The sequence below is a fragment of the Ursus maritimus genome, unplaced genomic scaffold (assembly GCF_017311325.1).
Source record: "Ursus maritimus isolate PB19 unplaced genomic scaffold, ASM1731132v1 scaffold_10, whole genome shotgun sequence".
Taxonomy (NCBI): domain Eukaryota; kingdom Metazoa; phylum Chordata; class Mammalia; order Carnivora; family Ursidae; genus Ursus; species Ursus maritimus.
The window spans coordinates 8130525-8154114 of NW_024423344.1; the positions used below are offsets into that span (position 1 = coordinate 8130525).

A 23590-nucleotide genomic window follows, 5' to 3' on the forward strand; every position below is an offset into this window, starting at 1 on the left:
GAGAGAGGGAACACAAGCAGGGGGAGTGGGAGAGGGAGAAGCAGGCTCCCAGCGGAGGAGCCCGATGTGGGGCTTGATCCCAGGACTCCAGGATCACGCCCTGAGCCGAAGGCAGACGCCCAACTGACTGCACCACCCAGGCGCCCCCAAAGGTAGGGTTTAAAGCTTACTGGTAAGAGTTGGGACTGAGAGAGGGAGAGAGTGGAGGTAGGAAAGCACACGAGAAAACACAGAGTCAGGGGTGCAGAAGTGAGGTTAGGTGCCTTCAGTCCACAGACTGCGGGAGCCACAGTGCCAGTGTGTGAGCAGCCTTCAGAACTGCAAGGTGGCATCAGACAGGACTTACAACTCTGAGGGTACTTAGGTCAGAGCCATATAAAGGCAAATACAGAGGCCTGCGGAGATTCACCCTCAAACAGAGGGTAATTCTCTTGAAAGCGGGGAGCATGGGCCAGAGAAAGCTTAGATGGGCAGTGTTCAAGCTATGTCTCCCAATATGGGGCACCGTGGCCATGTACAGAAGGGCCACTACAGGCGCGTGTGTGTGGAAGCAGGACCTGAGGCTGTGGGCAGCCTGCTGGGCCATGAACAAACAAAAAGATCGCAGACCGAGTCAATGTCTGCACTCAAGAAAAGAGACTGTCACCAGTATGGAAAGGATGACTTTTATTTCCATCCTAAATGATTATCACACCATTATTTAAACACAATTGAAAAATCCTGAAATAATTTAAACTGAAGGCACAGAACAAATCAAAATATTGAACTATTTACGCTTAAGATGAGAAAAATTCAAATATTTCAACAGTAACAATAAATTATGAACAAGTTTCCATCACCAAATATCATTCTGACCAAAAACTATCATGTTTTGTAATAAAACCAAATTAGCTTAAGCTGAGTCTGAGATTTCCATGATAAAAATAATGTCGAAAAACTGTCTTCTTTCAAAATACTCCTTATATCCCCAGGTTCAATGTAAGTATTTTATATATAACAAAGTAGCCATTAGGATATTTGTTGATGGATGGCCACTCCCGCAAGAAATGACGCATTCTTACAAAATGTTTAAAAAAATAGCAAAGTAGGATATAAAATTCTATTTGGGGATCAGGAAAAAAAACTTGTTCCATGTCAATTAGAATATCAAAGCATTTCAATACCAAATTGCTTCAAAAGCCAATCATCACATAACAGTAATATACTGTATAGGGCATTCCACTGTATCTTGGTTCTACGCGGACCATACAGTGTAGCTAAGGGGTTGAACAAATCAGTAGCAATTACTGTTGCCATTTCTTATTTATTCAAAAGTGATATGTTTAAAAAAAAAATCACTAAAAAACTAAACGGAATAATCAGTGACATGCTACAGACACAATAAGCCCTAGCAATGCAATTGCTAGTTTGAAAATAAAGTGGTCATGCTTCATAATATAGTGTAGTATTTTCGAAATACATTCTCTGATAATCAATACCATTTATTACAGAGGTCACTTGTAAATGAGCTCAGATTCTGAACTAGGTTTCTAAGTGAAACTCTTTTCAAGTATGCGTAATATTAAGAAGGTAAAGAAATTCTGATCTTACTTATGCGTTCTTCCAAGAGATAATCGAGTGGAATGGAGGACTAACAAAACGGGCTGGTTGTAGTTTTCAAAAACATTTAGAAAAATAAAAAATAGCCTAGTGACCAAGAACTGACTGAAAGATATTAACATCTAAAACCTACTATTTTAGATAAAAATCCAGGACTTTTCAGTCTTTTTCTTGAAATAATTACGTCCACAAGAAATAATGGGGAAAAAATAAGGATTTCTAGAACACTGAAGGCTCTTCTCGGAATGAAATAAAAAAGGGATACCTTCTCCTACACTGAGTCGCGATATAGATGCGTGTGGAAGAGCAACACGGTTTCATCTTTAGTTTAACTGCATAAGTCACAAAAAGCATGTCCAGCCAAGACTGCTGATAAGTACAATACAAACTCTAGAAAATGAATTTTAGCAAAAACTGCTTCAAAATTTCCCTGCATAACAAAACATTCCTTTGGAAAGGAATCTTGAATGCTTTTGGACTTCTGCAAGTAAGTGTGGCTTTTACCATCTCCAGCACCAAACTATAATTACCTCCCAAATGCCTTTGTCAAGGGAAAACATGATCTTTGATTATCTAGTATTCTAATTAATGGTACATAATTTTCTAAAAAGTTCTTTAGTAGAGTGAGACTTCTGTCTTCATCATCTACGAGTACTAAGGGATTAAAGGAGAAATAAAACAAGTCAGAAAAATCACTTTATAAGGAGTATGAAGTTTTGAAATGTTGGCACCAATGGGAAAAAAAATGGGGAAGGGCTCCAGCTAAATTGAACGTGTATCCATTCGTGGCACTGGTTGCACAGGCTTCCCTGGCATGAGCGTTGGGGCACGGAGCTCAATCTCTGAGTCGGTTAGGGAAAACAAAGAAATGCCCCAAGTCCTCTAACCCAGCTGGCTGGATCGCAGTCTGCACACACTTCTTTCATTATTTCAGGTCACATTCTGACAACGGAGAGTCTGAATTTTGAAAATATGAACTTACAAGGGTTAGTGGAAGACTGTTTCCAAGCTAACTTGAGGAAAGCCATTTTCCTAATAACAAAAGGACAATCGCAGTGGTTTGGGGCCCTGCCAACACCAGCTGTGTCTGCAGCCCTTAACCAGAAACACATTACAGTGAAAGGGGTTTCTTTCCAAAGCCTAAAAAGGAAGATGTTTGACTCAAAACAGATTTGAAAACCTACACCAGGCTTCCAGGCCAGCAAATAACCGTCAGAGTGACTTTGTTCCTCTGCTCCTTCAGCATGGGAACCAGCGCGGAGTGGCTCATGCCCACAGTTGACAGGCCGTTGACGGCTACGATCATATCTCCACATCTGAACAAAGACAAACAGAAACAGACTGGTAACTATTTTGATGGGATTAGAAAACATTATCCTAGCGGAGATCTATTTAGCATGAAATTCATAGTTTCACTTAACAATTAGCTGTCAATGGTGAGGGTATATTTTCTACTTTGCAAGACATCTGGGGCAATTTTTAAGCCTATGCTGGCCTTCCCTTGCCAATCACGGCCACCCCTGGGCTGACCTCTCCTCTAACTGCTGGGTGATTTCGAGGGCAAGCAGAGTAATTTCCATGTAAGCTTAAGCAAAACGTAATTAGGAGAATAAATGTGCTGCCTCTTTAAGGAACACTAAATAATGCATCTGGAGGGGGTTGCTTATTATTTCGACTGTACTTCCTCAGGGCTCATAGAGCTCATACATTTGCGGGTTCAATTACGTTGAGAATAAGACCCACATCTCCTCTTTCAGCTGCTGATGCGTGCTGTCCTCTGACAGGGTTAGCACAAATGGATGACAAATCTGAAGGCCTTCCTCTCCTTTATGGTTTTTGCTCTTTAGCTTGTAACAGCGATATGCTATTCTATTGTTAGCCACTTCAGTTCTTTTGGAAGTACGTGGAATGCAAATTAATAAACTAATTACCTGAGACCCAGACTGGCTGAGTAACTTAGCTAGGAGAGTGGTTACTTCATATCCCCCCTACTCTTTCTGCCTAAAATACTGATTTTTTCCACCCATTTCTGTCAGTATAAGATTGACCAGGAGCATACTGACCCTGATCAACGTGTTACAAGACCATTCGGATGGCACTTTGTCTTTGTGGGCAGTATACACTCTCCCTTTGTGTGGCGCTCTAATAAGTCAATATTTACTGCTTAAGAATTGGCTCTTCCACCAAAAAACTAAGCACTAAGACCTTACACTAATCCATTTCCTCGCAGTTTGTAGAACCTCTTGATCCAGCACCTCTTTCTCCTCCCAGGCCTGGGCTTTGATAAAGAAAAGAGGCTGCATGAGGTTGGCTGGGGACTTCCTGCCCAGCAGAGGGGCTAACAGCCCAGGCCCTGGAGGGTCAACCACTTCCAGCTGTTTGACCGCGGGCAAGTTTCTTTTTAAAGATTTTTTATTATTATTTATTTATTTGACAGAGATAGAGACAGCCAGCGAGAGAGGGAACACAAGCAGGGGGAGTGGGAGAGGAAGAAGCAGGCTCATAGTGGAGGAGCCTGATGCGGGGCTCGATCCCACAACGCCGGGATCACGCCCTGAGCCGAAGGCAGACGCTTAACCGCTGTGCCACCCAGGCGCCCCAACCGTGGGCAAATTTCTTAATCTTTCTAAGACTTAGTTATCTCGAGTATCCAACAGGAATAGCAGCGACAACGCTTACCTGACAGGGGTATTAAGAAGATTCAATAATACAGTCCCAAGCACTTAGCACTGTGCCTGGCAGCTCTCACACATTCATTCATCAAATATTTATTGAGACCTTGCTATTTACATAAGGCACTGTGATGGCGGCCAGGAATGTAACAATAAATGCAACAGAGCACGTCCCCCCCTTCATGGAGCTTGCATAAATATAATGTTAGGTAGACATAAGTGCTGTGGAGGAAAAATAGAGCAGTCATCTAATGACAGGACTGGACCTAAGGGGGGTGTGTGGAACGACTGCTCAGAGCTGGCTGTCATATCACAATGTGTCGAATCAGATGACTCAGGTTTGGTCCCTGTCATTAGATTAACAAAACAGAGCTATCAGCGTCAGGACGGTCAAAGCGATGCTTTGGTCTAGATCTAGCTAGCACGTTGTTTCTGTAAAGGGTCAGTTAGTAAACAAATATTTCAGTCTTGGTGAACCACATGGCCTCTGTCACAATGACTCAAGACGGCCACTGAGGCTCACAGGCAGCCACAGAGGATGTGTAAACAGACAGATGCAGCCATGCTCCAGGAAAACTTCATTTACGAGAAAGGACAGGCTGGGTTTGGAGCTGACCCCTGGTCAAGACCTTGTCCCTCCCAATAAACATGAATCACATTATCTGATATCACAAGACTCACTTTAATCTTCCATCATAATAAGCAGGAGTCCCCAAGACGATGGTTTTAATGAAGAAAGGCTGATTGGTGTGGTTCTCTTCATATCCACCAACAATACTAAAGCCCCAACTTCCCAAGTAGCTTCTTCGTAAAACTATATCATGGCAGCTATGAAGGGCACTATAACAAACACAAAGATCAAGAAAAAATTACTAGGAGGTTTTTATACCCTGTTCACCTTTGCTGTAACTCCATACCATGTTATACTTATCACTGCTGCGAAACCAACAAAGGCTACTGTATTTCCTTCTGAACACATTATTCTGACAACCCGTTTTCCAGCACAGACTCAGTTCTAGGTAGACTGGAATTTCTCCAACGTTCTTCCGTCTTCTTTTCTCAAGTGAACACACAAACACACACAGAGCGAAACACACCTGCTTACAAGTTACACCACAGAAATTCGTTTAAAACGGTTCTGTGTCCATATTTGCTCTCTGCACTGTGAACAATGTCCTCAGTTCGGATACCTGTCTGTATCTACAGAGTCTTGTATCTACAAAAAGGTGGTACAGAAGTGATCTAGTCCTGCTAATCTCAGCACTCAAATGAAAGAAAGGTCGAAAACTTTCTCTCTTTTTAATCTATGTGAGGAGTTATTGTTCTTTCCTCCTTCACTTAAAATGCACTCATTTTAAGGGAGACTCTGACAAAATAGAGAACTCAGTCTAGAAAACATTAACGAAAATCATTTCTCCCCACCCTCTTTTTTTTTGGTCAGGGACACTGAGATGCTTCTGTTAAAATGCCACTGTCAGCTTGGAGGATGTGATACGTCAGAACTCGATGAATAACAACTTAAAAATAGAAAAAAAACCCACCTAAATGATATAGAAAAAAATCTCTCTTTATAAGAAAGAAGTATCTTCCATTTTTAGATGAAATTGGATCTAAAGTCATCTAAGGCAAGGTTTCCTGTTTTTAATCTATGAAAAAGATATCTTAATAAAGCCAGTTCTGTAAGCGATATACGAAATGCTACAACTTTTAATCTGGTCCAGTTTTCTTAGCTCACCAAGACGAATGGGCTTTTAAAAAGGCTTCTGGCATAGAGCAGGGTCCCAGGCATTAGCCTGGTATTTTAGAGAAGATGTAGGTCATTTTCATTATTCTGAGTCTTCTGCAAAAAACAATCAAAAACAACCCAACACAAAACAAATAACTGTTTCGTACGGTGTGCCGCTGTCTGGTACACTCTTAGTCAAAGAGAAGAACCTCCCTTTTCAGAAAGAGCAGAGCCGCTACCCCGGGTGATGTGAAACCTGCCTGACGGAGTCTCCTGTACCCACAGAGTAGCGGCCCTTCTGACACGTGGTTGTGGCTACAGCTGTGCACACAACAGAAGACCTCCCAGATTCCACAGATCAGTGACCTTTGATTGACGGATACTCTTTCGATAAGAGGAACCCCCAAAATAGATTTTATTATCCCGTGTATTTTCCATCTGAAACATTCATTATTCCTTCCTGGTACACCTGAAAATGCTCTGAACACAAGAGGTAAAGTGCTGAGCGCAAAGCTAGGCTGGAAATCAGCTACCGAGAACTAGAAGGAGCAGCAGCGCAGCAGAGTGCCTGTGTCTGCCCGGCCACCGGCACCGGTGCCCATCCGCTGGGCCACTGCACAGCGGGGAGACCACTTCTCACCCACTAGTGTGGGAGGGGCCTTCCTGACATGCTAGGTTTCAAGTGACAGGTCAGTGTATTGGGCTGAGCATTTAACAAGATAAATGAGTTCCCTCTGATGGCAGACACCTCACCATTAGGTAGCGCGTCTGCAGTTTCATAGCAACCATTTGAATCTATCCCTACAGGTCCCCGAGACATGAATTCTTTATAGTTTTAGGCCTTTTTAGTCTTTTTCAACCAAGAGGACAAGTCAGTAAGTTAGGTGACTGACAAATGAATTCCATTCATCCTTGCTTTCTCTGCTACGCTTTATGTGAAATTATTTTTTTAAATAAATCATACAGCACTATACAAATGCTAGTTATTACAAATTATATCCAAATGAAGCTAGATGGCTCAGAAACTGGCATTCTTTTTTTTTTTTAAGATTTTATTTATTTATTTATTAGAGAGAGAGAGAGATTATGAGCAGAAGGGAGGGGTAGAGGGAGAAGCAGACTCCCTGCTGAGTAGGGAGCCTGATGTGGGACTCGATCCCAGGACCCCAGAATCATGACCTGAGCCGAAGGCAGATGCTTAACCGACTGAGCCACCCAGGTGCCCTCTTACTGTTTATTTTTATTTCAAAAAATCAGTCATTTTCATACTTGGCTCCAAGTCCAAATCTTTCATTATAGTTCAGTTTTAGGATTCCTCTACACATTAGGAATCCAAAGTGTTCTGGAAACAAAGACAGTAATACACATCCTTCCTATCTCAATACCAAATTATACAACCAGCATCAGGGGGTTGCAAACACTGTCGTGACCAGACAATGACCAAGTGCAGACTGTCTTGGCTGGTGACAATTCTGAAGCAGCGAACTTCTCACTGCAGTGGTGAGGAGCACCTACTATTGAACACCAATGGTTTGGCCCGAAGACTCTCTCTTGGCCAATAAAAACTGAGTTTTACATCTAACTGCCTTGTCTGGGAGAGTTTAAAGGATTAAGAAAGGGGTTTTAGAAAAGCTTCGGGAATAGGGAAAGACCCCACACTTTGACCTGGTTTTTCTGGTGAAAATTGCACAAGAAGTCTAAGCATGTATCAGAACGCATGATGGTAAACGGCAGCTTCTCTAAAGCAAGAGCGTGAACATCCAAATCTCACAGCTCGTCCACTTGAGAGCCTTGTTAATAGTAACAGACGGCTTTACTCATTTTTACAAACCGATACAGTAAGTCTTTTTATTAAAAACTAAAGCTCTCATTAAATTTACCTTTTATTTATTTTTTAAAAATGTTTTAATTTTTTGAAAATTAAAAAAAGATTTTTAAAAAACTCAACCCTGAGATCAAGACCTGAGCTGAGATCCAGATTTGGATGCTTAACCAACTGAGCCGCCTAGGCGCCCCTTACATTTACCTTTTAAAATACAATAACCCAAGAAAAAATACCATTCTCTTTTGTAACTTGATATGCTGTTGCCACTTTTACCTGATTAGGACCTTCCCCGCCCCGGATGGGTGAATTTACTGTGTATGAGAAAGGTTGTTACCATGGTTATTCCATGAAACCACTGAAATGCTGTCAGTACCTTGGAAGCCCAAGCCACATGACCCATGACGGGGACCAGCTGGCGTCATACTCATTCTCGCTGAAGGTGTCTGGCTGCTCTTCGGTGGCCTGGGCTGCCTCCTCCACAATCTGGACCTCAAGTGCTTTCAGGACAACAGCGGGGGACGCAGCACTGGCTTTCAGCATAGCAACGGCCTCACTGTGACTTAAATTGGTCAAATCAATGCCATTGATATTCAGCAATATATCACCTGTCCACAAGAAGAAACAAGAAAAATGAGATGAGCTACCAAGTCATTACCTTCCCTGTACATCCTGTTATTGGTAAATTAATCAACAAAGGTTAGTTCCGATAACTCACGTAAGGTAAACGACCATTTTTTACTTCTCTGTCATTCTTAGGATACCAAGGAAAAATCCAATTCATGGAAAACATTCCAAAACAACTCAAAACTTCAAGATAATTTCATCATATATAGGACAAAGTATGGCTTGAGGCACTGTGATTCGACTGGAAGTCCAAATCATTAGACCTAGTTTTGCTATGTGTAAGCCCTGGGCACGTTCATTTCTCTTCTTTGGGCTTCAGTGATTTCTACAGTTCTTTCTTATTCAAAGATTATCTTATCCTTTGCTCTTAGAAATGAATTTTTAATATATCCTGTTTTATAAAGTTACACAGTTTTATAAAGATAGCCTTACATAGTTTGCTCAGCATGAACATATCAGAATACTTAAAAAGAAGAAATCCTTGGGCCTACACAAAGAAATGAAACTTGTGATTTGAGTATCTTCTCTTGCCTGAGGAAGAAAAAAAAGTGTTTATTGCCCCGCCAAGTAATATAATAAAAAAAAAGGGCAACGAGGATTATACAAAAGGTTAGGAGGGAAAAGATTAGTTCTGTAGGTACCTGTAAGAAAGTCTATGGAAAGTCCTTTTCTCCCAATTCATCATTTATTTTTCAGGTTTTTTTCCCCAGATTTTATTTATTTATTTGACAGAGAGACACCAAGAGAGGGAACACAAGACGGGGGAGTGGAAGAGGGAGAAGCAGGCTTCCCACTGAGCAGGGAGCCCGACACAGGGCTTGATCCCAGGACCCCGGGATCATGACCTGAGCCTAAGGCAGATGCTTAATGACTGCCACCCTGGTGCCCCTTATTTTTCAGATTATTAAAGCAAAACATTCTCACTGTAGAAAACTTAGAAAACATAATAAAATAATCAGAAGGAAATAAAATTACCCTAAATTCCAGAATTGGGCAAATAACATTTAAAAAAAAATAGCAGCCTTATTAAGGTATCATTCACATACCACTCACTCCACTCATTCTAAAGTATACAATTTTTGGTTTTTAGTACAAACACATTGTTGTGTAACCGTCACACATTATTTTTGGATCCCTCCCCCCAAGAGCCCTGTACTCATTAGTGGTCACTTTCCTCCTCACCGCCACCCCCCCACCAGCCCAGAGCAAACTTGAACTACTCGATGTCTCTGCAGATTTGCCTATTCTGGACATTCATATAAATGCAACCAACATGGTCTTTTGTGACTAGTTTCTTTCACTTAGCTAATGTTTTCAAGGTTCATCCATATAGTAGCCTGTGCCAATACTTCATTCCTTTTTTTTTTTTTTTTTCCTAAATACTTCACCCCTTTTTATGGCCCAACAACATGGACTGCATGGACATCACACACTGTGTTGATCCACCCACCAGGTAGTGGACGTTTGGATGATTTCTACTTTTTGACTATTATGAAAAATATTTCTGTGAACCTTCACGTACAAGTGTTTGTGTGGGATGTACATTTTCATCTCTAGGAATGGAACTGCTGGGTCATGTGGTGACCCAACCACTAAACTGTTTTCCAAAACAGCTGTACCGTTTTATGTTCCCACTGGCAATGTCTGAGAGTTTCAATTTCTCCACATCTTAGCCAATATTTGTTACTGTCTTTTTTATTGTATTTATCGCACTGGGTATGAAGTGGTTTTGATGCGCATTTTTCTAATATCTAATGACACTGAGCATCTTTTCATGTGATTTTTAGCTGTTTGTATATCTTCTTTAGAGGAATGTCTATTCAGATCCTTTGCTCATTTAAAAACTGGGTTATCTGTCTTTTTTATTATTGAATTGTAAGAGTTCTTTATGTATTCTACATAGGAGTCCTTTGTTAGATGTAATGATTTGCGAATATATTCTTCCGTTCTATGGGTAATCTTTTTACTTTCACTATCTTTTTGCTTTCTTGGTGGTGTCCTTGGCAGCACAAAAATTTGTGCTGTGATTTTTGATGAAGTCCAGTTTATCTATTTTCTTTATTGTGTTGCCTGTGTCTTCATGTCACATCTAAGAAAACCACCAATTAATAAATTACCTAATCCAAGGTCATGAGGATTTATGTTTATGTTTTCTTTAAAGTCTTATTAGCTCTTACTTCACTATTAAGTTAATTTTTACATATGATGTGAGGTAGGGATCCAACTTCATTCTTAGAAAAACAACTTTCAAGACTCACTTTCCCATATGAACAAACCACATGTATGGAGAATGCTCTTTTTACTACTACCACCCCTCCCACTACAAACTGTACAGTACTGATGGGGGGTGGGGCAGAGAATGTGAAATTATGAGTGAGTTAATCCCTAACACCATGCCTTTTTATTAAGACTGTCTTTCACTCTACCTCTTCTGTGAGACCCCCCCCCCACATAGGTACTTTATTATATAGGCAACATCTGTTATTTTAGTCGGTCCTTCAGAGTACCAGTCTGCCATATTGTGAGAAGCGGTAAATCTTTTTAGAGAGTCTTTTCCAACATTAAATAATCCAACGATCTGACTGAATGTTAGAGAACAATGGAAACATCATCAAACTGCAGCAATTTTCCTTTACATTAGGCGTTTTTCTAACCTTATAGAGAGGTTTTACACTTATACATGGAAGGGACATTTTAAAGGATTAAAAAAGTCATGTTTAATAGAAAATTTTGTAGGGGCGCCTGGGTGGCACAACGGTTAAGCGTCTGCCTTCGGCTCAGGGCGTGATCCTGGTGTTGTGGGATCGAGCCCCACATCGGGCTCCTCTGCTGTGATCCTGCTTCTTCCTCTCCCACTCCCCCTGCTTGTGTTCCCTCTCTCGCTGGCTGTCTCTATCTCTGTCAAATAAATAAATAAAATCTTAAAAAAAAAAAAAAGAAAATTTTGTAGATATGTTATTTTTTAAAACATGAGTTGAATGCAGATTGAGACGATATTATAGTGAAACTGTTCACGACCCTATCTTACCTCTCTTGATGCGGCCATCACGTGCAAGGCAGCCATGCGGTGGCACACTGGTCACAAAGATGGGCAGTTCACCACTCTTACTTCCTCTGCCCCCAGCCACTGTCATCCCCAGGGACTCGTGTGGTTCCTTCTTTACAGTAATGTGTTTTTCTTGGCATGTAACACACTGGGTAAGATCCTAACACATGAGAGGAAAATTTATTGGATAATAAATAATATACAGCTGAAGTAAAGACAGCTTAACCTGAAGGAAAAAGTACCATGGCAATGATAAAGTCATTTTTAAAATCATTTACTATAGAAGTAATACACAGTTCTCCATGGTACAAACATGACACCAAACACTGGGGATCACAATGTCAAACCTTGGACTGCCGTATTTTCATATGACTATTTATGGAACGGAAAAAACTCAGGGCTGTTGACATATGGAAGTCAAAATAAAACAGGCACATCATTTGTATAATTATCTTGGGCTCCAAGATATGATCAACTCTATGAACGTAAATAATGCATTTGAGTTTTAAGATTCTGAAGACAAGTCAATTAATTTTATTTCCATCTCTCTCCTCTATTCTTTGAAAGAAATGCTGACAGGATAGTACAAAAGTAAAGTGCGGATTCCATTAACTGCCAGAAAAAAAGCTACAGATCTATCTTCTGTTTCTTACTCATGAGGGTTATCAGAATGCTCGATCATGAAACAGGGGCAAACTGATCTTCAAAACCTTCATGGAAAGCTAGAAGGATATGAAATTACTAAATTTTTGAAGAAGAAAAGTTAATGAAGAGAAGTAAATTCCCAATAAACTACGTTCTCGGAAAAAGCAATTTTTACTGACATTTATTGTTGCTACTTATTATGGAGATATTCCTAGAAGAAAAGGAGAATTTAAAACATCACTTTTCTTTTTAATTAGAACTCAATAAAAAACAAGGTGTACATATGCAATATTAATATTAAAATAGCAACAGCAACTAAACATTTATTGAAGATTTACTATGTGTAAAGAGAATGGCTTTATATGCATTATTTCATTTTAATCTTCACAATCGTCCTGAATGTAAATCCTATTGTTGGCCCCATTTTACAGATGAGGGAACAGCTTTAGAAAGGTCATGTAATTTGCCTCAAATTATACAGCTAGACGTGACTACACTGGGATTTGAACTTGAAAGTTAAAAATTATATATATATATACACATATATATATACACACACATATATAGCATGTATGCACATATATACATGTATTCATATATGGTTTGTGTATGTTCATATAGCACGATGTGCTACATGTATACTGATTACATGCACACCTACTACATGCATCCCATTAAGCATAACAATGGAAGCTAATGTCTCAAAAGGTTCCTAAGGCTTATCAACTATAAGAGCATACTGTAGATAACAAGATAACTAATAACACGATTAACAGTATCAACAACAGAACTACATGAATTCTATTTACAGAACTGTACCATTTCCTTTAGTGATACTACTTCAGAGCTGGCAGGTACGTGTCTGTTAATCAAGCCCTGAAACTCCAGGTGCATTTGCTCTTATCTGTCCTGGAACCATACTCCTGACATTTTATTAAGGGAACTACTTATAGTAAACAGCCTGGAGCTCCTAGAATTTGACCTCGTAGAATATCTGTAAACACCTAAAGTTTACGGTATCCTATCACGTGACATCTATGTTAGCACCCTTCAAAACCGGGGAAGACCCACGTTATTACGAAGACAGTCCGGGTAAGCTCAGCTGTGAGTACATTTATTTAACAGTTTTGGCTGACAGGTATTTCGTCAATTAGAGGTAGCTGTCTTATTCCTCTATATGGCTGAAATGTGTGCATTTTAGCCAGACTTCACAGATTACCCTTGGTAGGCTTGACGGAAACTTCCGAGGGCTTGACACCATATGAATGTTGATCCAAGCAGCTACGCAGAGGCTTAATAGACTAATGTGCACTTTAATTTTTAACAATGATTATCCTCTGAACAGGTTGTTTTTGTGAATTTGTGTTTGTCTTCCCTAGGAGACCTTTATTTTTCTAAATCAGAATTTGACATAACAAATGCTGTAGGTTAACAGTAAATTGCTAAATTAATGCTTAGAAGTACATTTCATGTGGTTGTCCCAACCAATCAGGTTTGTAGAGTACCTAGAATAAGAACTCAGCTTTGCTGTTTAAAACACTGCCACATAAAATGAAAGAAAAGAATTAGTAAAAAGAAAAATATATGTGCCCAAAACAAGTAAAATGATATAAACAGTTCTCTATATGAATACTGAAATGATTAGTTTTTAAAACTGTCTTAAGATTATAATGTTGTCTTCGACAGCCATATTTCAAATTATTGTAGAATTTCATTGATATAAAAGAGTCAATTATCAACTTTTGCCTTACATTATAATTCTTTAGGAATATGTGTATATATATATACATGTAAACTTGTAAAGCAAGGACCAGCTACATGAACAACTACTGAAATTCCTTTTCGAAACAATAACTGCTTTTCATAGCCATCATTCTGAAAGCAAAATTACCGGTTTCCTTCACACATTTCGTTTTCTGGTCAAAAATAAAAACAAGTTTGTGGTTAATAATTTCTTGTAAGTATTAGCTAAACCAAAGACCATGACAAGTCTATACTTCAGATCAGAAAACCAGATAAACCCAATGGGCCAAAAATATTTGTGCGATGCTTTCTTGGGGCACCTGTGACATTCCAGAGGTACTCTCTCAAATTGTACTTACATTAAGAAGCCGCGTCAAGCTAAATACGAGCTTCTAAAGTCATTCTCCTTAAGTAAATTAAATTGCTTCACTAAATAAAAACTTATTTATTGGTCTACTTAAAAACTATAGGAAGTTTCCTATGTGCAATTTTCACACAGTTGGTAAACAGCATTGTTTTAAAAATTCTGGCCTACTGTTGAGTTCAAATGAAAGACCAAATGAAGTAAATAATACTGAGAACACAGTAAAATACCACTGTTTTTTTATTTCTACATTTAAAGTGAGACAGCATTAAAATTCTCAGCACAGATAAATGACCTAAGAATATATTATAAAAGCGGTGAAATATTAAAGATGCAGCAAAAAGCTCAACATACGGGAATTAAAAATGATTTCGGGTAGTAGTCCTATAAGCTGTAACATAAAAAGAACTGCTTTCCATGCTTTGCATGTACCTATCAGAATGTATGATTTATGCTTACTATTCATACAGCGTATTCTGCTGTTGTAGGCAACCTGCCCAATTGCTAAGTATGGACTTGTTGATCATTGTCTTCATTATGCTTTTTCAATCACATAACCAACTGTTATATTTGAATGAGCAAACCAAGATAAATCCCGCTTTCAAGCAGGACCAAACAAATAGAAGTTTTTCTAGAAGATCAAACACTTCTCATTGATCACCTGGCAGAGGGACCTTCCTACTAAGAAACCACCCCTCCTGGCCGATGAACCGAGACTGTCCAGTGACTCTCAAGGTAGCCAAACACACACTTCACATCCCAAAACCTGTGTTCACCTTCTCCAACAGAGTAACAGCCCTCATTTAAATCTCACCAGCTTGTAACAATGCCCCTTGAGGGTAGAGGAATGAACACGTGAGAACACAACGCCTCACCTTATGTGAGCTGGGTCTGTTGTGATACAGCGGCTGCACATGATGCTGGCTGCTACTCTGAGCTCCCGCGTCTCGGACAGCGTTACCAGGCTGGGATTTCCCTGGTCTAGCAATGGTTAAGTCCACCCTCTCTCCACTAGCCTAGAGAAAACACACATACATAACCACCAGTCATTAATGATGCTTCTCACTTAAAAAATTATAGGGAGTGTAATTTTCAATGCACTTATCATCACTGTACCAAAGCCTCACCTGAGTGGTAACTGCAGGCACCTGCTGGAGGGGAGGGAGGGAGGGAGTTCATTTCAGGAGCTAATATGTTAAAACTACTGCAGTTAAAACAGCCACACACAGACCTCTTGGGTAGGCCTTCCCTAACCCTGGAAATACCAAGAACATAACCAAGGCAAAGCAGTCAAACTGCCTGAGTTCTTATCTCCCTATGATTTCATGAAGGGCAATTGTCTTTTCATACTTCTTTCCCCTACAAGATTGGCCTTGGCGCTGAGAGGAAGACAGCAAAGGAAAGAAGATAAAAAGGGAGAACTGATTCAAAACTGGATTAGAATCTTTCGTGACTTCTGAAATAAATTCCGGGGTGGCTACTTTGAGAGTGATAATCAATGAAACTATGTACAGCTTTGTTTCTGCTTGCTACAGGTTTGAATCGAAAATAGGATATCAGCTTAAACAGTCCTGAAAAGAATGATAACAAAGGTCCTGTAAAACAAGATTAGTATTTATATACATTGCATACTAATGTGTGTATATATATCACATATGTGCGCACTCACATAAATGTTACATTAAATTATTTTAGAGGTTATGACGATCACCCTGAATTTAGAGGTCCATTAGCTACATAAGATCTATATTTTAAACGCAGATTCACATCTATTATATTTTTTAAAGCTATTTTATCTTTGCTTTTAATGTGCAGGCCAGATCTATCAGATGCTGATTCTTGGTCATGACCACAAGTTCCCAAGTTTACTATTATTCCTATGGGAAAATTTGACAGCCTGCTTTCCAGAAGCTGTGGTGGAAAGTAGAACCCTCCCTCATGATTATAATCAATAATGTTAAGAAATCACTCCATTTTCAGTTCTCAAGTTGGAAAATGAGTGATAACCAATTTTAAGGCCCTATTAGAAACCATTCGCTTATTCAAGCATTTCATTAAACTAGTTTCAGACAATTCTTCAAAATAACTGAAAGAGTAACCCTTCACATGTGGCCAGAGTCTGGGGACTTGATCTAACGGGTAAATGCCAAAGTAGCATGTTCAGAATCCTGATATTTCAGATTCTGACACTTCAGATTATTAGATCACACAATGTGAAGGGCGAGAAGCCCCTTTGTGATTTCATTTCAATGTACAGAATTGTCTGCTTTACTGCGTAACACTCACCACCACCAAATACTCTATAATCAGTAATTCAGCTTTACTGGAAGACCCCTGCTTATGCAAACCCATTAACAGAAACAAATCCCTGATCTTTCTTGATTTCTTAAAGACAAAATTCTGGGCGTGTGATGGAAGTTGACATATAGGCTTTAAATGATGGACCAACACTTGGGTTTAAGCTAGTTTTAAAAAGATGGCGCATCTAACACTTCAGGGTTTCAAACACAACAAAAGAATTCATTTAAAGTCAAGATTTTTAAAACTGCAGGATGCTGAAATGACAATACCTATATTTCATAAAAAAGTGCATGCCCTATTGCTGGGAATATATATTGCTATGATCTTTCCAGAGGGAAGTTTAGCAAAACGTCTTAAACTTGAAAACAAAACACTAAAGCCTGTTGACAGGGGTATGATTAAGTTTTAGTACAACATGCGTACTACATAGCTATATCATAATGAGTCTATTTTCAGGGTAAGAAGGCCACAACATACTGCTGACGTAAAGGAAGGGTTGCAAACTCAGAAGCTGCAAGATGAGCGCACATGTATCTATGTAAATAAGAAAAATGTTTGTAACAATTTTCTCCAAAACATTAATGTCGCTATCTTATGGAGCTTAGATTGTGATTTTAACTTCCTTATTTTCTGCATTTTGTCCTCATTACTCTCCTTTTTAGACATGCAGTACATGTTATTTTCAGAACCCAAAACAGTAAGATTTAACTTTTTTCACAAAGAAACAACTTGAGCAATATATTTGATATTATATATATTACAAGGTATCCGTATCCAATTTTTTTAAACCTCAAGTCTGTGATAGGAGATCAATGCCTGAATCTCCCTCCTGAAATATGGCTACCAGGTGTGTGTGTGTTCTTACGGTTATAATTAACCAAAAATTTGTGAAAAGGAGCAAGTTAAATGGGATTGAAACTTGGGTTTTCTTACACAGTAGCTTAAATCTTCATTGTTACTCAATTTTGTCTACTATGCACATTTCTTAGTGACTATCAACCTACTTGAATTCCTGATGCTAGATTATGTTAATGCCTGGTTTCCTTTATGTAAGAGTCTTTTTTCTTGTGCTTACTTAAAACAAAACAAACAACACACATCTTTGTTTCACCCTTATCACTGTAGGAGATACCCATATTATTGAATGTTGTGGCAGGTTATGGAACCAAACGATCTGATCTGGATGATTTTCTACTTTATCTATTTTAATGCTCTAACTGAAAATGTGGGTTTTTTCTCTAATAATAACCATCTTTATTTACTTCACAGGGATACTGTAGGAACACAACTGAACGATGTGTTTGAAATGCTTTGAATTGCTTTTTTAAAAAGGTAGTATAGAGATTAAGAGTTATTCTTAATAAAAAATTATCTTCCCCCACTTGCATGGAGCTGAAGCAGAGAGGGGGAGTTACGAGAGCAGGTAAATCAACTTTGGAACCACAGCTCCTTCAAGCTTCACTTTTCTCACCTGCTGAATGTGGACCACCCCCATTTTTATGTCTGGGACTAGGTGGGGCCCCGGGAGCAAATGAGAAACCCGTGTGAAAACAGAACCTTCACTCTATAAAGAGCAAGGCTAAACGTTCACAGGGATACAGTTTTCCAGAAAGGATTCTATCTGTAATGAAGTTATACTATAATGCCTTTTGAAGGATTTGGGGAGCCATGTTTGATTTCCCCATGAAATATCAAATATCCCCTGGATTCTCATGTTATGAAAACAAACATCGACCTACGGTAATAAAGGCTGAGCCTCTGGAATGAACACCTGGCATGTACCTGAATGATCTGGGCAGCAAGCTCAGGAGTCCCATGCTTCAGGTCATGTCCATTGATGGCGAGTACTCGGTCATTGCTGCTCAGTCTTCCGTCCTGTGCAGCCAGCCCCCCCTCCAACAAGTCAAGAATAAAAACGCCTGGCTCATCGGTCCTTCGTACGAGTTTAATGCCGAGCTGTTCAGCAGAGTCCCGTTTGTGGAGGACCACGTGGAAGATCTCTTCCCGTGGAGAGCTGCCGTCGGAGTGGCTGTGTGTTCGGTTCCCAAAGCGCCTCTCTCGCAGCACGGTGAGCTGCAGCGTGGTGCAGGGCTGGGAGAGGGCGGCTCGGGCATAGTTGTGAGACACGTTGCTGATGTTACAGTTGTTGACCTGGAAGAAAAGAAGTATGACCCAAGTGTGACAATCTTTTATCTTCTCAACTTGTAAGAACGTTTATATACCATTTCCAAAAGAAACTAACTTTGGAAAATGAAACACAGTCGTTATTTATAAAGAAAAGCACCCTAAAGACGTTTTAAAATATACAGTTCCTAAGCTTCACTCACAATGATGAGCATGAAGTCGAGAACAGCAGTCGGGATCGCAGGCATCAGTGATAGTGCTGAATCAGAGTCCTCGGTTCTGCCACGTGCTGGCAGCATGTGTAAGTGTGTCCCCTCAGCAGTGAGATGGGTTTGCTCCCCGCGTCTCGGGACCCGGAGGAGAATGCACGGACACCAGCAGCATATGGCAAGGGCTAATGAAATACTAGTTCTAGTGGAACAGAAACTGAAGCTTTACTGGATTGAAGTGGCTTTTCCAAATGAAAGATACTTACGCTAGAATAAATACACCGAGTTTTATTTTAAGGAAAGAGACACATTCCAGGTACTTAACCTGACCTCAGATTTTTACTTCAAGGAAAAACAGGTAATTACCATTTCACTCTAAGTGTTCAGCACTCAAATGTAATATCTATCTAATACAATAAGCAGAACTCAGTACTCACAGAACATTTATTTACTAAACCTTATAGCCCTGAAACGGGTACAGTGACTGATCCTTGGACATGTAACAGCACTGAGAAAATACACTCAGCTTCAATTATTCACCTAGTCAGAGAAAGAGGTTGGCAAAATTATTAGTATTTATCACAATTAGAATTCCTCTCTTCATCTGTCTGAAACAGCGAGGGAGAAATCAACATTCTCTGGGCATCGGTTATGTGGCAGGCTCTGGGTCAGGTGCTTGTCATCACCCAAATCCTTCCATCTTTTTCACATGACTCTATGCTAAGCAAGGCCTTCCCCCTTCCTATTCATCTATGGTTGAGTTTTGAGCACTGCTAACTTGAATTTTGTTGATTTGGGCCTGTTGACATCGTTTAAAATTCAGGCTTCCAATATCATAGATATCACACACAGATTTGCTATTCTCCCAGGTAGCAACATCTACGCATTTGGTCACCATCCAAATCCTTGACTAAAAAGTTGAATAACATAGGGTCAAGAGTAGAACTTCAAGGCAGCTTTTTAAAAACCAGCCTGACGTCGATTTGTTAGTCAAAACTCATAATTTCTGGTTATTCAGCTAAAACGCCACTTATCTCTAGGTTTTTATTTTTCCATCTTAAACTCCGATCTATCACAAATGACTTTACAACCGTCTGGCTGGAATCCAGCAATAGCCACGTGCAAGCACATAGCCTCCTATCATCTTTGTGATGTGGGTTGTGGAATCTCCTACAATGAGAAGATTTTCCCTTCACGAATGTGTGGTTGCCAGTGAGACTCAGAGAAAGCAGAGGCCAAATAAAATACTGGTTCTAGATTTTGTAAAAATAGCACCAACATAATAAACTCTACCACATCTTTAGCTAAATATATTTTGTACCAATGCAGTCAACGCATGACTGCAATTATTTTCCTCCAAAACCAAAAGTGAATAAATCACTGACGACTCAGATCACACTGAAAATACCTACTTTTAATAATGTTCTAAAATTTATATATATATATTTTTTAAGATTTTATTTATTTGACAGAGATAGAGACAGCCAGCGAGAGAGGGAACACAAGCAGGGGGAGTGGGAGAGGAAGAAGCAGGCTCACAGCAGAAGAGCCTGATGCAGGGCTCGATCCCAGATCGCCGGGATCATGCTCCGAGCCGAAGGCAGACGCCCAACCGCTGTGCCACCCAGGTGCCCCTAAAATTTATATTTTTAATAGTGATATTGATGTAATCTCTTACAGTATTTTATTCTTCAAACTGCTCAAAATGCTGCACAGCAAAAGGCCCTGAGGGACTATGGTTCTCCATTTCAAAGAGGTTATTTAATAGAATAACGTGTGTGTATGTATAACATATATATACTTGTATTAGTGTATAACATATATATACATGTATTAGTGTGGGAAAACCAGAGCCACTCACTGTGACTGCATCCAGTTTGCTAAACTAAAAGCACAGGCTGGCTAGCTCTTTGGTCTGTAAAACACCATCTTAATGACTCTAAGTAATTTCAAATTGGCTCACGGTATTATTTATGCAGCTTATACAAAGTGGAAGATAACCGGGTAGTAAAAAGTACCAAGTAGCCTTCTGCCCAAGTGTTTCCTTTTGAATGACCATAAATACTTCTCCATATTTGGGCAAGTGGTGTGGCTTTACTTCCTGGCTCCAGTACACCAGCTAAAGGCCACTGAGAAGTCAGGCCCGCAACAGGAGAGACCCTTGTGAATTCACTGATCAGGCTGTGTGCTCACAGTTTTCTTCTCAATTTGAAATCACTAAACTGGATTTAAGATTGCCATTATTAGAGTTATTAATATGTATGCCTCCATAAACAATAATAACGCACTGGAATTTCTACAACACAGATTTATAGCTTTGAGTTAATTCTTCAAATTTCAGCCAATAATTTCAGATAATTAGGTTTTTATTTGAGGTATACGGATTCGGTTATGTTATTAAACAACTCTCCAAAGCAGACCAGTAAAAAAGCCTAGAGACGAAATATATTAGCAAACAAAACCCGAAAACTATCTAACCTCAATTTTACTCAAAGAAATGCAAATAAGAACAAAGCATTTGTTTTTACCTTTAAAATTTAGGAAAAGAATAAGAAATGTGTAAAAATGTTAATATCCCATGCTGGCACACTGCTGGTAGCAAAGAACAAAACATAAAAATAAACGTATATTCAATTATACCCAGAAAGGCCAGAAGTGGAGGAAAAAAGAACACTATGTAAGCTGCAGAAAAGGGAAATCTGGCTCTTTTGGTCTGGGCCACCAAGGTGTCAGAATGTGAGGGGCGCTATACTTGGGAAACCAGCTACGAGAGTTCCTCCACAGAGACTCAGATTAGGAGCTGCTGTGTGAAGAATACAGGGTAAGTGTCCAGGGAGCTGTGCCAACCTCACGCAACCAGAGTACTAATATCATAAAACGACAGCAAATACAGTAATGCAGTAAATAGCTAGCTATGGTAGGATCAGAAACTGGATTTTATATAAGCTGGATTAGTTATGCTTCCTGTATTCTCCTGTTTCCTCTCAGGATTTAGTAAAGAACAAAACACTGGAAGTTCAGTCTGTGTCAGCCAGGCTAAGTGCAGTGAAGGAGGGGTTTTGGGCCTGAGTGTTGAAGTGGAAATAATATACTGCAAGAGGCAGAATACAGATGGGAGTGGAAACCAAAGCCAGGAGCCCCCAATGGAAAGGTCAATCCTTGCTGCTCTGGGAGCCTAGTTTGTCTGTCTTCCCCGTCTGGACATTTCTTTTGAAGAACGAAAAATCCTAGAGCTTCTAAGTTTTGTTTTAATGAAGGAGACAGCTATTCCCAAACGATACTATATCCAAATCCAGTCTTTTATTGATTCAGCAAGTATGTCCTGGGCACTGACTCCAGGCACAGCACTGTGAGAGACCTGTACCGTAATATGTACCATTAAGGTGGCTGCAATCACCACAGAAAGACAGTGCATTTGAATAATTCTCTGTGATTCTGTGTGAAGCGGTGAAGAGAAAAGCAAGGAATGCTGTCAGCACTTAAAGTGAGGAGAGGTCTGAACGGGTGAAAATAGCAGGGCAGGACTTTCAGGATGAAGGTGGGTAAGCTGTAGCACAATGGGGACAGGCTGAAATGTGGGAATGAGCTGTTTGGAGGGTATGTCTGGCTTTTCCAATAGATTATGAATTTCATGAGTGCAGGGGCTGCTTTTTGCTCTTAATTGTATCCTTAGCTCCTAGCACAACGCCTGTGATGTTTCAGTAATACACAAACGGCTACGCCTGAAAGAAAAAGCAAGGGTTAAGGCTGAGGTTGTGTAAGAGCTCACAGAGGACCCTGACTATGAGATTAATCAGCCTGGACTTGATCCTCTGGTCAAGTCTTCCCAAGGAAACCAGAATCACAGTGTATTAACCTGGCAATGGTCGCGCCAGATTTCAGAGCAGAGAGGGGCACGGTAGGGGTGTTGATTCTACTGGGTTAGACGTGAAGCAGTGAGGGCACAGACCTCAGAGGTGGCAGGGAAAATGGAAGAGGTGAATACCAACAGACCGTGGGGAAGGACTGAACAGTGAAATCGGGGAGGCAAGAGTCCTTGAGCTTGGGTTCCTAGAAGACATCTTTTCTCATTAATGACTATTTCTTCTCTCCTAAATATCTATTCTTTTATCTTCAAATATCCCTTACACTTCTATGGGTCATATTTCCAGGCCAATTTTCACATAAACTCTAGCCCTATACGGTAGAACTCTGGCCATCCCCACGCCCTCAGTGTCAACAAGCCCTCTTACATAACAGCATCCTGTCCTAAGCTAGCTCTTTTGTTGAAGCAGCTATTTCTCCTTAAAGAGAAGAGGGAGAGGGTAGCATCAAGGGTTAGTGCAGAGTCAGGTTGTTTGTGGAGAGCAAACTCAAAAGCCAACAAGAGGTGGCCATGATTTCTGAATTCTATCTTAAGTTCAATGGTATAAGTTTTAAATAACTTGTGCTACATGATCTTCCTTTTCTAGATCATAGTAATCAGTGTAGAGAAGGATAAATTAGACAGTGAAGGTAACTGATGGATGGTACACTGGATGAGGGGAAGAGCCAACAGGAAATGAGAATTTCAACAGTGAAGGTGGCCCCAAAAAATAGCCAACCATGGAGTCCACGCCAGGAAGAATCCAGCTGGGCCAAAGAGCCAAGCACCGAGTCACACGTGGAATCGAATTTAAGAAAGGGAGAAAAAAAAAATAGATTCCATATGTTTGGGGAAATAGGAGAAATTA

The 23590-nt window shown here is 39.9% G+C and overlaps 1 protein-coding gene across 3 annotated transcripts in view; it reads right to left on the bottom strand.

Annotated features, from left to right (window-relative positions):
- Positions 1 to 649: 649 nt before the first annotated feature.
- LNX2 (ligand of numb-protein X 2) overlaps positions 650 to 23590 on the bottom strand; it is a 79124-nt gene continuing 56183 nt past the window's right edge. Inside the window, exons 5-11 of one of the 3 annotated variants that reach the window (XM_040621743.1) lie at positions 18328 to 18696; positions 15120 to 15260; positions 11475 to 11652; positions 8196 to 8427; positions 4953 to 5111; positions 2784 to 2915; positions 650 to 2253 (exon numbers count right to left, since the gene is read on the bottom strand). In XM_040621743.1, the coding sequence (XP_040477677.1) occupies positions 2241 to 2253; positions 2784 to 2915; positions 4953 to 5111; positions 8196 to 8427; positions 11475 to 11652; positions 15120 to 15260; positions 18328 to 18696 (1224 nt within the window). In that variant the 3' untranslated portion in view covers positions 650 to 2240. Of the gene's footprint in view, positions 2916 to 4952; positions 5112 to 8195; positions 8428 to 11474; positions 11653 to 15119; positions 15261 to 18327; positions 18697 to 23590 lie in introns of all 3 variants that reach the window. The other 2 variants (XM_040621747.1, XM_040621746.1) reach the window with 2 other exon arrangements.